This window comes from Leptosomus discolor, chromosome 2, assembly GCF_034619465.1.
Source record: "Leptosomus discolor isolate bLepDis1 chromosome 2, bLepDis1.hap2, whole genome shotgun sequence".
In the NCBI taxonomy this organism is placed as follows: Eukaryota; Metazoa; Chordata; class Aves; order Leptosomiformes; family Leptosomidae; genus Leptosomus; species Leptosomus discolor.
In genome coordinates this window covers 7,238,969-7,253,469 of record NC_141392.1, presented here as the reverse complement: position 1 = coordinate 7,253,469, position 14,501 = coordinate 7,238,969, and the positions used below count along the sequence as shown (strand labels likewise).

Below are 14,501 nucleotides of genomic sequence, written 5' to 3'. Positions count from 1 at the left end.
CTGTGCTCTTTTTTTCAGGTTGCTATTTCTGCAGATGTCAAAGAAGTTCTGTTAACTGATGGAAATGAAAAGGCCATCAAAAGTATCCTTATTCAGATAGAAAACCGGTTTGTTGTGCTCATTCCTTTTTACTGGCTGAGTAACAATCGATATAAAGACAGACAGCATGGGGTATATTAAGAAAAAGTCCCCACATAAGTAATTAAAAAATAGATGTAGAATATCCTGAACAGAGCTACAGCTTCCCTCACAATAAATGCCACCTTTTCTTCTTTAATTAAAAATGCTCGTGTTGGTATAGAGCAAGTACAGTAGTAAATATTTGTCTTATGGTTGAGTTCTGAAAGATTCCTGTGTGTATGCTGCATGCTACAGGAGGTGTAGCAGTGAATCAAATCATTAGCTCCCCATCACATATTCGTTTTGCAGAAGAACTAGGTTGTTGGGTTTTTTACTAGCCTCTTAAAACATACCCGGTATTTGTATATTATCATAGCTTTTCCAGTGTATATTGAAATGCATGGTTTCTTATGCATTGTTTGCTGCTAAGTTATAACTGCCTACAAATTACCCATTTAGTGTGCTTAATCAATTATCAATTTATCATTATTTCTCTTGATGTAAGATTGCAAAACTCCTCTGTCCCTTGTAGAAAGTATTTTATTACATTTCTTATATTACAATAAATTGCTATTATGCTCTTCTAATATGAACACATAGTTCAGAAAATTGAACTGGACTTTGGCTAAGCGAGAGAATGAGCGAGCATAATTTGTGGCCACATTAAATATCAGCACAGAAGAAGAACAGATATATACAGTGAATACTAATAGCCCTTAGAAATTGAGAGGGAAAAAAGGATGATATCTATTTGCTTTTGTTCCTTGGTAGTCTTTCTATTTGCATTTTAAGGCAGACTAGTTTTTCAGGTTTTGGCCACTGCATCGTCAGAATTACTGAGATTTGAGCTTTGTATGTATTTGAGAGCTAACATAATAAGTACTTAGTGAAAAAGAAAAAGTTAAACCAATTTGTGGTTTAAAAAAAATTGCAGTTGCTGATGACTGTTAAAACAGGAGACATTGCAGTGCGATAGTATTAGCTACTACCTTTAAAAAGACTTTCTCAGAGGTAACTGAGGAAATTATAATTGCTTACAACAATTTCATGAAAAAAAACAGCCAATCCTAGATCATATCTTTTAAAACTTGAATGAAGCCTTATAAAAGTCTCCTTTTTCTTGAAAATGCAAGTTCACAGTTGTGTTCCAGGGATTCTTGTTTGTTAAATTCTAGTTTATTATACTCATGTCTTGTGGAGGAAGTACTCGTTATTCCGTGTATTTTAATCAGCATCACCCCTTCCGATCTTTCTTTTATGTCATTATGAAGATAAAAAATGTGGGAGAAAAAAAATATGTTTCAAAACTAGCCTAACAAAACAAACGTCTGTTTTATAGAAGCATAGGTATTTAACCAGAGGTCATTTTACCTACAGAAAGCTTCAGGTGATCTCAGTAATCATCAGGTCAGCAAATATCTTGCATAGCAGATGCCATAAACATACCTGAACTTTTTTGAGATTTAGAAGTCTTCTGTAACAAGGAAAATTGGGGAGTGCTAAAAGTATTCACTCAGTCTTTAGAATTAAACAAATCAAAGTGGTTTTATTCCTGATTAAAGATACTGTTAATATCATCTAATTAGCACACCTTAGTTTTTCCCAATATGTTTTAGAAATATGTTTTATTCCCAAAAGTCTTATGAGAAGTCTTCATCTGTATTCACTCAGTGAATACCTCTCAGGGAAGCGATTGGTGGAAGGCTCTAACAGGAATTTATTTTTCTTTTTTAACATTTAGTGCTCTGAAGGCTCAGCATTCAAAGTGCTTTTATTGTGTTGGATTTTACAATGGGCTTAATATTAGCAGGGTGCCAAAGTGCAGCAGACTAAGAACTTTACAGTGTAGGTGGAATGTATTCTTAAAAGTGCACATAATAAAATTTATGTTGCATTTTATGTGTTTTATGGACTTCGGTAGTAATTTTATGATCTGTCTTATGGTAATTTTCTTTTGCATTCTTTCCTATAGTGACTAGCTCTAACAGAAGTTTAGGCTAAATTTAAGTCTGTTTCAGCCACACCAGACTCACTGAAATCAATCAGTATTTTTAGAGTACTTGGAAATAGTATTTGGCCCCAATTGCCACAGACTGCAAATGATGTATATCTACTAATTTTTATTATTGCTGATGGTATTTTTTAATTGTTTACCATACCAAATTATATTAATGTGATATAAAATACTGTTTTCTGTTCTAGACTCTGCTCTTCAGGAATAGTTAATGCCTAGTATTATGTTTTTATGTAGGTATTATAGATTAAAATAATCTTGTTTAAAAATTACTGTTTACATCTTCCCTTTAAATTTCTTACGAAGCTTAAATTACATGCCAGTCATACTATAATATCCAAAAATTACTTTCCAAAAAGTAAAAGTGGTTGTCAACAAAAAAGAAAAAAAATCACTGTCAGAAGCCAGGAAATCACCAAGCAAGCCTGCTAATTATTCTTAATGGGCAAGATGAGCACATTAAGAAACAAATGAATACATCAGTGAAATGTAATTGAAAATCGACCTGGCAATAGTGCATTGCATCTGAGAATCTGCCTTTGTATTATCATCATCATCATAATTATTGTTGTTTTTGTTGTTGTTATCGCTATTCAGTGAGCGTAACTAACAGCTTTGCTTTGTGAACTCTCAAGCTTTTGAGGATTTGATTTTTCTTTTAATTTTTGACATTATTCTCCATTTCGTACTTCCACATGAAATATTCACTATGTATGTTTTCAATATCTATATTAGGATATCTTGTTGAAATGTTACAAGTTAAAGTCATTTACGAATATGTTCGTTTCAAATCATTGTTGTCATTTTAATCATTTCGTTGTGAAATATGTAGCTATACTTTATATTAAGCAGTGGTTTTATGCATGAGGTTTATGAAGGTTTTTAAAAGGATATTATGATTTGAGTTACTTGTCCATTTAAAAGACTTCACTCTAGCTCACTCCTTTTTGCTTATCTTGGGGCAGATTTTAATTGATTAACAGATCATTTATATTGCAAAATCAATAAAATAAAGACAGATGTTATTGCTTTTGCAGCTTCATTCAAAACGTCATTGTTGGTTTATTGTGTTTTGGGATCATTTCAAATAAAGTATTAAAAAGAAAAAATATAGATATTTCAAGTGAATAATAAAGATATATATAGGCAGAGTTATCAGATTCATACTCCTTTGTGATTTTGGGTGATATGCACTCAGATACAAATTTTCCAACTTAGGTAATATCTATGACATCGTCAGTCACAAACATCAAATTGTATTTCCCTAGAACACTGGAAGCATCTATACCTGGTTCGACATGTCCAAATCCAAGGATGAGGTTCATTTTTAGGAAAAATTGCCTCCTGTTTCAGAAGGGCTGTGTGCCTTCTGCCTTAGCTCTGTTTCACACCGTGCACTAGTGACTTAAACCACTGTCTGAAAGCATCAATAATACAAAACATTGCTGCAGTGCACTATAATGGCCATTAAAATATAGCGTATGGATCTTTCAACAGTCCTGGGAAATTTAGGTTAGAAAGGTCATGTTCAGCCTGAATGCCTGAAGACATGGGCTCATAAATTATTTAAAAAAAAGCTACTGTTAACACGTTTACAACAATTATTAATAGTTTTGCTAAGTTATATAATTTAAGTGCAGTGTAGCTAATTTATCAGCAATGTTACTTCTGCCTCTAGTTAAAAATAACACGCTTTGCTCATGGAGTTATTTATGCCTTCCTTTTGCTTCGCAGGTATAGACCATTCGTTACTACTTATCATTGCGTGTTGTGGAAAAGATCTAAAAGGCACTTCCAAACTACAGAGATTTGTTTAAACCCGTTTTCTGTCATTCTGTTTCTAGTTTTTGCCTTCACGAAATATCAGTTGTCTTTTCTTTTACATTGTTTGGATGTAGAGGCTTTCCCAAAATAACTCTTCTTAAATAGTCAACTGTGTTAGGAAGGCCAATTATGTGATTTCAGCAAAGCAAATGAAAAGATACATCAGTGATACTTTAAATTAGCCTGACGCTAATGTTCAATTTTCTTATAAGAGCACTTGGAAAGAATTTGACTTATTTTTTGCACCTAGAAACATCCTCCTAATTAGCATCAGATTTCCTGTACTTTAAATAAGAAAGAGGGATCGTTGGCATCTTTACCAAAAATGTCTATTTAAGATGATCTTTTTATATTTGAGAGTGAATCATTCAAAATACATATGAGTTTACTCTGGGTGACACCTAGTATTGTCACAGTTTTCAGTTACTTGCTGCACCTCTTCCTTCCAATGGCTTCTCACTAACCACGACGACTGACTGTGAAGTTTATCTTTCTAGGCATAGATGACAGGACACAGTTTCCCTTGAAACTGTTCATTGACAGCCCTTGCTTTGGCCTGCCTGAATGCTACCCAAATTTGTGACCTGATCTTCCAAACTGAAAGAAGCTGAGACAGGAGGCTGAGGCATTGGGACATGAGGCTTAGTCACTGTTGTGGTGCCTATGGGGAAGAAAAGGCATTTATTGCTTTGTACTATCTTTTATGGTGGTTCCAAACCATTCTCAAGAAAGCAAATGAACTAGAAATTCCCTCACCTATAGGTTAAGGTGCTCCCGTTGTGTGTTGGATTTCACCCAGACAGAGCCAGGAACAAAGGTATGCGTCTTGTGGCAGGGCAGGTACTCAAAACCCCTAAGCCTCCAAAATCTCAGCACTGTGATCTAGTGATACAGTTGAAAGCAGCACAAACTCAACTGGACATCAAGTGACCGTGGTAAAAAATTTCTGTTCACCAGGTTTGTGATTCTTATATTTGTAAACACTACTGTTTGTTGCCTTTAAATGTATATAAAGCATGGGAAGTACTTTTCAGTTCCTTCTATGGCTACAGGGCTAGCAATTCCTTAAATGAAACAGTAAGTAGAGGGGGACAACCAGTTGCTGCATAGATACATGTCTGATGTGCTGGAGTAGCAAAGTAAAATTTATGCTTCTGAAAAAAAGACTGACTCTTAGCACAGGTTAAAGAAGACCCAACAGGTAAAAGACATTATGAAGTCATTAATAATGGAAAAAAATATTTTTCTTATTATTTTTATTACTGCTCTAGTTCTGTAGATAATTCTTAACGAATACGGCACAGATGTAAGTGAGATCATCACAAGAAACCAAAATGCAGGAGTATTCAAGGCTCAGAAAGTGTCAAGCTGGTAAGATTCTGCTAAACTCTTTTACTGATTCTTGCATGTAGTTGTGTAGTTAATGTGAAATATATTAAAGTGTGAAAGTGTGACTTATATTACTGGCGCTGACACAGATGTATATACAAGTAGGTATGTGATGCAAGACAGAAATTTGGAAGTATTAAAAAAGTTAATTGCTTTTTAACATAGCAAATACAGTATGATTAATCTTGGTGACATAACCTCTCTTTTTATTTTTTTTGACATACAGTGTCTCTTCAAGCTGTGGTTTAGTGCATGCTTGAAATTTGGCTGCTTCAGAGTCATCTTTACCCATTGTACTGAATATGAGGCTTGAAACAAATGTACCTAAATCACTGACAGGTTTCATTTTAAATAGCTCTGAGAATTCAGGGTGGCAACGAATCCCATTTGCCCCTGAGGCAGATGTTGTTGGAGCATCCATGGGAAGTTTTTTGGTCATCCTGTCTGGCAATCAGTATTGTGTTGTCATTGCAAAGACAGATGAGGAGCATGGGAGCCAGGCACAGCATGCTCGGGCCCTTCTCTCATTGACTGTGTCCTAAGGTGCAGGGCGAACCTGGCATTTTTCTCTGTAGTGCACCAACTTTTGTCTCTTAAATCAGCCCCGAAGGCATGCTCTGGAGGGTGAGTGTTGTAGAGGTTCAGAGAATTTGGTTGCAGATGATGTCCTGGCTCACCCTGTAATAGGTGGTGCCACTGAGGCTGGCTGTTTAACTATCTATTTCATTGAAGTGTCTCCAGGTACAGTAGGGGCTGGAAGCAGCTGAAAAATTGAAGTGTGTTCATCTCTTGTAGTATTTTAAAAGTAAATTGTAAAGTATTTCATATTTGTGGTATAGGGTTAAGAATTAGAATGTGCTTAGGATGGCTACCTAAGAGCAAATAATGCACTCTTATTTGTGTGTCTAAATCTTCTTTTTTTTGATGATTCTTGTTCCAGAAGGGCTCTCAGTCCTCCTCAAAGTGACAAAAGTAAAGCTGAAAAAGGGCTGAGAAAGGCAAGCTGTTAGAGCAGAATAAGCTTATTAACATAGAGGGTTAAACCCATACAATTTTAATGGCTATCATTCACATCATTTATCCCTATGCTTATGTAGCCATTCTCTGTAGAGAAGTTCTTTTAAGTGAGCACTTAGGGTTAGAAAAATTCTGCCTTCATTAGGGTGTACGTGCATATAACTTAGAGATATATCTCTGCATCCTAATAAGTGCCTGCCAAGTAGACAAAGGCCACGCGGGCCCCAGGAATGGTCTTTCAGGTTCCATGTGCTGAACGCTTCTTGTGAGCAGCGTCAGACACTCATCCCTGCCGAGGAGAGGCTGCGTGGTACGTCCATCCAGAAGCTTAGATTTTTTAGATTTCCAATTGCCGTCTACTTTGTATGAGATTTCAGATTTCATCCCTTGTCAAGACTTCAAACCTGGTCTTTTAGATATCAATCAAAAGCACATTTTCTACCCTGTCCTCATTTACATTTATCTAATGCTTAAGGTCATTTGTGATCATTTGAGTGTATTTCAGCATATGGAATCAGTGAATAATAGATTTCAGCTTCACGCTGTGAAGAAAGATTGTGTTTTTACAAGACACGATGTTGTTTACTGGGTGTTAATAATCACTAATTAATAAACATACCTAGACGTCATAAAATGTTGCATTTTAAGGAGTAAAAATGTCAAGTGTTTAACTTTTTGAGTGCAATAGCATTTGGGGCCTTATTTGCATAAAGAAAATAATTAAATTACAAAATGAAGTACTATATGAAAACATAAAGTTCATTGTAATAAACACATAATTTGATTTTTAGTGCCCCATTCTTAAGGCTTTTGCAGATTTGTTGTAACACTGTAAAGTTTTACAAAATAAGTATTCAAATGACTCTCTAATCCCCAAAATAATTATCATCTTGCATATCTCTGTCTTATACACGGTAATAGTTGATTTCTGCTGTCAAAATTAAGGTGATGCTTTGGTTAGTTGTTTGAGAAGCACTGATGGAAGGTTCAGTCCTTCAGATTCAGTAATGGCATGTGATGAAGGCAGGAACAAAGTTATTTGATCACTTCTCAAGGCGTTGAAGAAACGAAAAGGCTGATGTAAAATCTGAAATATTGCCGTAACCATGATTCACTTTTCCTACAACCAAAAATCTTTGTTATATAATGGTAATGGGAGGCAGGGGGAAACCACAAGAAAATGTAGTGTTTTGTAGGGAAGAATGCAACACTGTCATGCAAAGTGACATTAGGTGACTTCTTTTACATTGATCAGAGCTTGTAGGCAAATGAACATAGTGATGTATTTAAGTGACTTACTGCAACATTAATTTAATCTGGATAAGGCATTTTCCTCACTCTAACCTGTCATCTAAACAGTGTCCAGTCTTGCAACTTTGCAGTGTCCAGTGCAAAGTTACAAGATTTTTTCCATGTTAAAGATAATTCAGAATAGACCCTTCTTACTGCACCTTCATCTCACATTGGGATCTAGTACTCTTTTCCTTGCACATGGAGCAGAAATTACCAGTATGAGAGTCACTTTGTGACTGTTCCAGACATTTAAGTCTAGACTTGGAAAATATGCCAAAACATGTATGGCGCAAAAAGGAACAATCCAGTATCAGCCAAGAGAAGTTAGATTAGGACAATCTGCCATACATTTATTTATTTAGATTTATACAAAGAGCAGTAAATGAGCATTTATCTAGCTTTCTGCCAACTCTTGATTATTGTTTAAAAGTACAGTAACGTAAGCCAAACTGGCAGTTTGTCATATTATGTGTTATAATGTAATAATAGATATTTAGTAAACAGTTTACTTCAGCAGTGGATATACAGTTCTATTTTATTTTTAGCTTCCATGAGTATGTTCAAAATTTCCTACTCACGCTTACTGGACATAGGTATAGAAATGCCACCAAGTTACTAACAATGACTTGCCATTAAGGTGAATTATTAATATCGTATATGAGTGTGACAATTTTATTTTTTCCACAGTTCAAAAATTATCCATGAATCATGTTGTTTACCCCATAACTTAGCATATGAGTTATCATGATAGCAGTCTTCATGGTACCAACAACTGTTATTTGTATGACATGCATTATATCATTGTTTTCAACATGTCCACCAATGATTAAATTAGTGGTAACAAAGTCAAAGAATCTCTGCTCTTTTTCTTCCCTTTATGTTAATGTAGAAGCCTTCCTGAAGGAGAGATTTGGGTAGTAGAATTTTGAAAACTTGTTATTACAAATGTCATGATGGAAAAGCTTCAGCAAAGAAGAAGGCTTGCAGTATATTCTAAAGGTTAACAGACTCTGTCTGTTTTACCTACCAGGGAATTTGTTCCTACCTCAGATTCTCTTGTCTTGAGAAGACCAAATCTGTTAAGAACAAAATTTGTATATATTTTTTGTATACTTATTGCTGATAAGGGACCTGTGCGTTTTAGCTGTGGACAAGCCTATTGTTTTGCTAACAGTTTCCTCAGAGAGATTACATTCCACATCAAGAGTGTAAACAAGCACACAATAACATCAAGTCAGTGAGAGAAATGCTTGTGGTGTCATGAATCCTTTGATTTGATTAGTGATAGTGTGTTGCATACTCTTTGTTCACTCTGTAGTCAACATTAGAACCCACATCAAGAATGTATGACCACGTGACCAAAAGTGACAATTCCTTCTCCTTAAACGTTAACAGATGAGTTGTAATCGTGTCTGAGATTTTAGTGTTCCTCACAAATGTTATGAATTTACAAGCTTCCAGAATTAAACCTAAAAAGAAAAAAAGCCTTTCTAAAGACTAAATGGCATCCGTTATAATAGTGGATGAGGTCTCTGACCAGAGCACTGAACTATATTGTCCTGATTCCATTCTCATATTAATTACCTCTTTCGCTGTAACTGCCAATATGTGAATTTTACCTTACTGCAACATTCTTCAAATACGCCAGCTTTCTAACCTTTCTGCTTTCAACTGGTCGTGTACCAGGTTCCATCAGCCTTAATAAAGACTCTCTCTCTGTCTTCATTCATCAGAATGACCTGAGTGTTGCTAAACTCAAAATTTTTGAAAACATGTTTATTGAACTTGTTGTGTTTGTCAGCTTAGCAACCCTAAAGGAGTCCCTTTGTTCCAACTACTTTTCCAGTCTCCTCAGCTAACACTCTTTCATGGCAACATCTGTTGGCAAGGAGGAAGCTGCCAAAAGGAGCATTTCCTGCACTTTCGTTAGAAATAAAAGGCTCTTGGTTCCTGCTCTCTTAATTTGATGAATTTATGTATGTGTGGGAAGAAACAATCAACAGTCTATTCACAGCCATTGTGAATTTGTAGCTCTCTATCACCGAAAACTCAACTCAGGTGGAAACTGTTCCATACCTCTGATGACACTTGCCCTCTCTGTATCTTTTCCAGTTTCACTCTACTCATTTTCAGATGAGGGTGGTCAGTACTGCATTCAGAGTGTGCACCCTCAGCAAGTTTCCAGATGACACCAAACTGTGTGGTACAGTCGAGGCACTGGAGGGGAGGGATACCATCCAGAGGGCCTTGATAGACTCAAGAGGTCGGTCTGTGCAAACCTCATGAAGTTTAACAAGGCCAAGTGCAAGGTCCTGCACACAGGTCAGGGCAATCCCAAGCACAAATATAGGCTGAGGGATGAGTGGATTGAGAGCAGCCCTGCAGAAAAGGACTTGAGGGTGCTGGTTGACAAGAAGCTTAACATGACCCAGCAAGCTGTGCTTGCAGCCCAGAAAACAAATCGCATCCTGGGCTGCATCAAGAGAAGCGTGACCAGCAGGTTGAAGGAGGTGATTCTCCCACTTTGCTCTCATGAGACCCCACCTGCAGTGCTGCGTCCAGCTCTGGGGCCCTCAGCATAAGAAAGGCATGGACCTGCTCAAGCCAGTCCAGAGGAGGGCCATGAAGATGATCAGGGGGCTGGAGCACCTGCCCTATGAGGACAGGCTGAGAGAGTTGGGGTTGTTCAGCCTGGAGAAGAGAAGGCTCCGGGGAGACCTTATAGCGGTCTTCCAGTACTTAAAGGGGGCCTACAGGAAAGGTGGGGAGGGACTCTTGGTCAGGGAGTGTAGCAACAGGACAAGGGGTAACTTTCAAACTGAATGAGGGGAGATTTAGATTAGATATAAGGAAGGAACTCTTTGCTGTGTGAGTGGTGAGGCACTGGAAGAGGTTGCCCAGAGAAGCTGTGGGTGTTCCCTCCTTGGAAGTGTTTGAGGCCAGGTTGGATGGGGCTTTGAGAAACATGGTGTAGTGGAAGGTGTCCCTGTCCATGGCAGGGTGTTGGAACTGGGTGATATTTAAGGTCCCTTCCAACCCAAACCATTCTATGATAAGTGATAGATATGTGTAGTGGAATAATTATGCTTTCTGTTCCTCTTCTAAAAATGCCTGAAAGTGATTTTGACTGCAGTTGAGCACTGAGTTAATCTTTTCATGACACTGTCTGTCACAACATCAGAAGCTTTCCAGTGATGGTCAATTTGGAGACCTTCATTTTCTTTATCAAGCCAGAATTATTTTTCCCATTGTGCACTTTGCGTTTATTCACACTGAATGTCATCTGTCATTTTATTGTCCAATTACTTAGTTTCATCCCTCTGCAATTCTTCACAGTCTGCTCTTTTCCTTACTATCTTGAGTAACTTCTTAGCATTAGCAAACTTTGGCACTTCACTGCTCATCTCTTGTAAACATGTTGAATAGAACAGGTGCCAGGGGACCTCTGCTGATTATGTGCCTCTGCTGTGAGAACTGACCATTTGCTACTACCCTGCTCCCTGTCTTTTGTTCTATTGTTTAGCTATGTCAGGACTCATCTCCAGTGGGTGTCTACTTTCCTTAAATGTTGTTGGTGATGGTCTTTGCCAATAGCATTTTGGAATCAGAAGCAGTCTGTATTACCCACATCACCCCTATCTGAATGCTTGTTGACACCTTTGCAGAGCTCCAGGTTTATAGAGCAAGACTTTCTTTTACAGAAGACATATCAAAAAAGGCTTCTGTGGTGAAATTGTCTTCAGTTTCTTCTACAGTGAACACTGACCCAAAGAATTCATTTCACCTCTCTGAAATGTTGTTCTCCGCTGTGAGTGCTCGTTCTGTATACTGATTATCAGCTGGTAGGAAGATTTAGATGAAGAGTACCTGTATTTTTGGCCTGCCTAATTTTATTATTGTATTTAATTCTGGAAGTTTGTGATCCCTTCTTCATTTTAGTGCGACTTCAGTCTTTGGAGGAATGGCATCTTGTTTCTGATAACCTTCTTTATCATTTGACCATACCAGCTGATTTTCACCAACTTCCAAGACTCTCCTATTTGTGAATTTCACTCAGTTGCGTTGACTTAATGAAGTTGCAGTTTATTTTAAATTGCATTGTACTTTTGCCTGTCTTCTTTATGTGACCAGATAAAAATATATGAAGAGAAAAAATAAAAAAATTAGTAAGCTTTGTAGAGAAATTTCTATGTGTTTGGAAGAACAGAGAGAAAAGCTAGGTGCTAGCTAAAAGTACAGCATTGCATTATTTTAAATAATTCTTGCTCAAATCCTTGGCTATTTATGGTGGTCTCTTAGTTTAAAAAGCATGCTTTCAGTAAAACTGTTCTTATACTCTCTTGGACCAGAGAGAAAGACTAGGTGGAGACCACTGATATGAGAAGTCTTACATCTTTCTTCCTAGGGCTTTAAAGGAAAACATCCATGAGATGTTAGAATCATAGAATGTTTTTTTGTTGTTTTATTCCTATGCTTGTTTGCGTATCCATCTTTTTAGCCAACTGTTTCTGGTTCATGTTGTTACCATTGTACCTTTGTCTACCTTGGCTCTACCTTAATAGGCAGTCATCAAGTACACTTTACACACTTTCAGTAGGCTCTCTCCTTCACAGGCACTCTCAGTTATTCTTTGACACGGACATAGAGAAGTTGGGACAAACTTTAAATTTTGACAAAATGATGCTTACAGTGTTACCTTTGTTTGTTTCATTAATATTCAATTAATATTCAGTTACTCAAACATTAACCAAGGATACTGAAAATTAATGGGGTTGAGGAAAGAGGCAGAAGAGTGTGTCGGTCTGGAAATGAGACAGTTAAAGAGCTCTGTTTACTTAACTTGTCAAAGAAATTATTTGATTGTTAAGAAATGAATTGATTTTGATCTGAAAGTCTCATGCAGGGAAAAAATCTTTAACAGAAGACACTCTTTAATCTATTTTACAAGTACCTAACAAGATGTAGAAATTGAAGCTAGACAAATTCAGTCTAGAAAAAATGAGATTTGACGGAAAGAATGATAATACATTAGAACATCTTACCATGGGAAGTGGTAGTTTCTTAAGCAGTGGATGTGTTCAAATCGAGTTGGATATCTTTCCAAAACACATGTATTAATTTCCTGAGATATATGGACTTGTTACAGAAATTTGAAATCTTGAATGTTTACTGTGGTCCCTTCTGCCCTCAGAATTTAAGTACCTGTGAATTACATCTTCTCTGTTGTTTTTAATTTTTCCTCCCATTCAGTCCTTCTGGACCTGCCTGGTTCACTTCACATTCTTTGGTTTTTTTCTTCTTGTTCCCCTGACTATCCTCCCCATATGCATGGATAGTCTATTTTCCGCAGAGCAAGAAACTGTCTTCTTTTCCTTCATATTTTTACACAAAATGAACTTTTACAAAGCTTTCATTCACTGATCCTACCAGTACAGTCATGTGCTTATAGTGTCTTGCATTTTGAAATTATGTGTTTTTTCATACTATGTTCAGTCTGAATTAGAATGTGAGAACCATCCATTTTGTGCATAATATGCTACATGAATCTTGCTAAAAACAGTATCAGTCTCCTAAATAAAGACTGATTTAGAATGTGTTGATGTAGAGGAAGGTTGCAAAAAGGCAAATTCACACACACCGGTGGTATTTTTTTATTAGTAACGTTTTTATACAAGATATTCTTGCTTCTTTTAATACAATAGCTACACTTGTGCTGAATGTTGGGCTGTGGTGTGTCTACAAAATGGAAAAATTTATTCTGCAACAGTTGTATTTACATGCAGTGTATTTATTATGTCCCAAAACTTTAGAGCTTTTGATATGCAGCAAATGTGTAAGTGTTAGGACTGTTATCTTTGAAGACAAAACTGTAATGTTCCCATCTGAATTTTAGCAAAATATGTTGCGCGTAATAAGAGAGAGAAAATATGTTCTCAGAATAAGGGATAAGGGAAGCACATAATTTTATCATATGCATTTAAAAAGGAACTTTTAAGCAGGAAAACCTAGAGAGAATCATAGAATATCTCAAGTTAGAAGGGACCCACATTAATGTGGTGAGGTTTCAGCATGAACTGTTTTACCAGATATTGTATAAACACACAGCAAAAAGGCAGTTTGTGTCTAAGACCAGAGGTAGATATGGTGAGGAAGAATAACAAGGATAGCTGTAGTCAGTACGACAGACAGAGTTGCTGACACAAGAGCAGCCTCGCCTCTTTTCAGGTTTTGTAGGTGCTATTTTAAAAGAGAGTTTCAAGGATAACGGAGTAAGTTTGTGAGCATTCATGGATAATATAGTGGAAGAAGGTTGTAAAGGTGATTGCTTGAAAAGTTAAGTGGAAGATGTAAACTGACATTAGGGCTGATTAAAGAAGGGACTTGTCCTTTCAATATTGGATGAGAGAGAAAAAATAGGGAAAGGAACTGTTGTGAAGCGTTCGGAAAAGAAGACTTGCAACTTACCTGGAGGAGTACAAAGAGAAAGGTGACAAGATCAGGGTTATAGGCAAGAAAAACAATCTTTGCAGCTGCCTACTGAATAAATATTAATAGGGCAAGACTGTATTTTCCATGAGCAAAGAGAACAATATTTCCATGTTAAGATGTAAGTGATGATGACACGGTCAAGAGTTTAAGTTGAGTGGGTAAATAAGAAACTTCTTAGAGATGCTATGCAGAGAGAATAAGCAAAATCTGAACAGAGCTGAGGTATGTAAATATAGAGGAAGGTCTAAGCTAAGTCTAAATTACAGACTGGAATTAATGGTTATATCCGAAGGGATCAAGAAAAGGCAGTATCAACAATGCCTTGTTGTCCTTTAGAGGTGATGAGCTTCTCATT

At 36.8% G+C, this 14,501-nt stretch overlaps 1 protein-coding gene across 2 annotated transcripts in view; it reads left to right on the top strand.

The window, feature by feature from the left end:
* The window catches only part of CAMKMT (calmodulin-lysine N-methyltransferase), a 218,461-nt gene that overhangs the window by 178,731 nt on the left and 25,229 nt on the right, over positions 1 to 14,501 (top strand). For both annotated transcript variants that reach the window (XM_086460916.1, XM_086460915.1), the window contains 2 exons: positions 19 to 82; positions 5,263 to 5,329. In XM_086460916.1, coding sequence (XP_086317042.1) covers positions 19 to 82; positions 5,263 to 5,329 — 131 coding nt within the window. The remainder of the gene's footprint in view (positions 1 to 18; positions 83 to 5,262; positions 5,330 to 14,501) is intronic.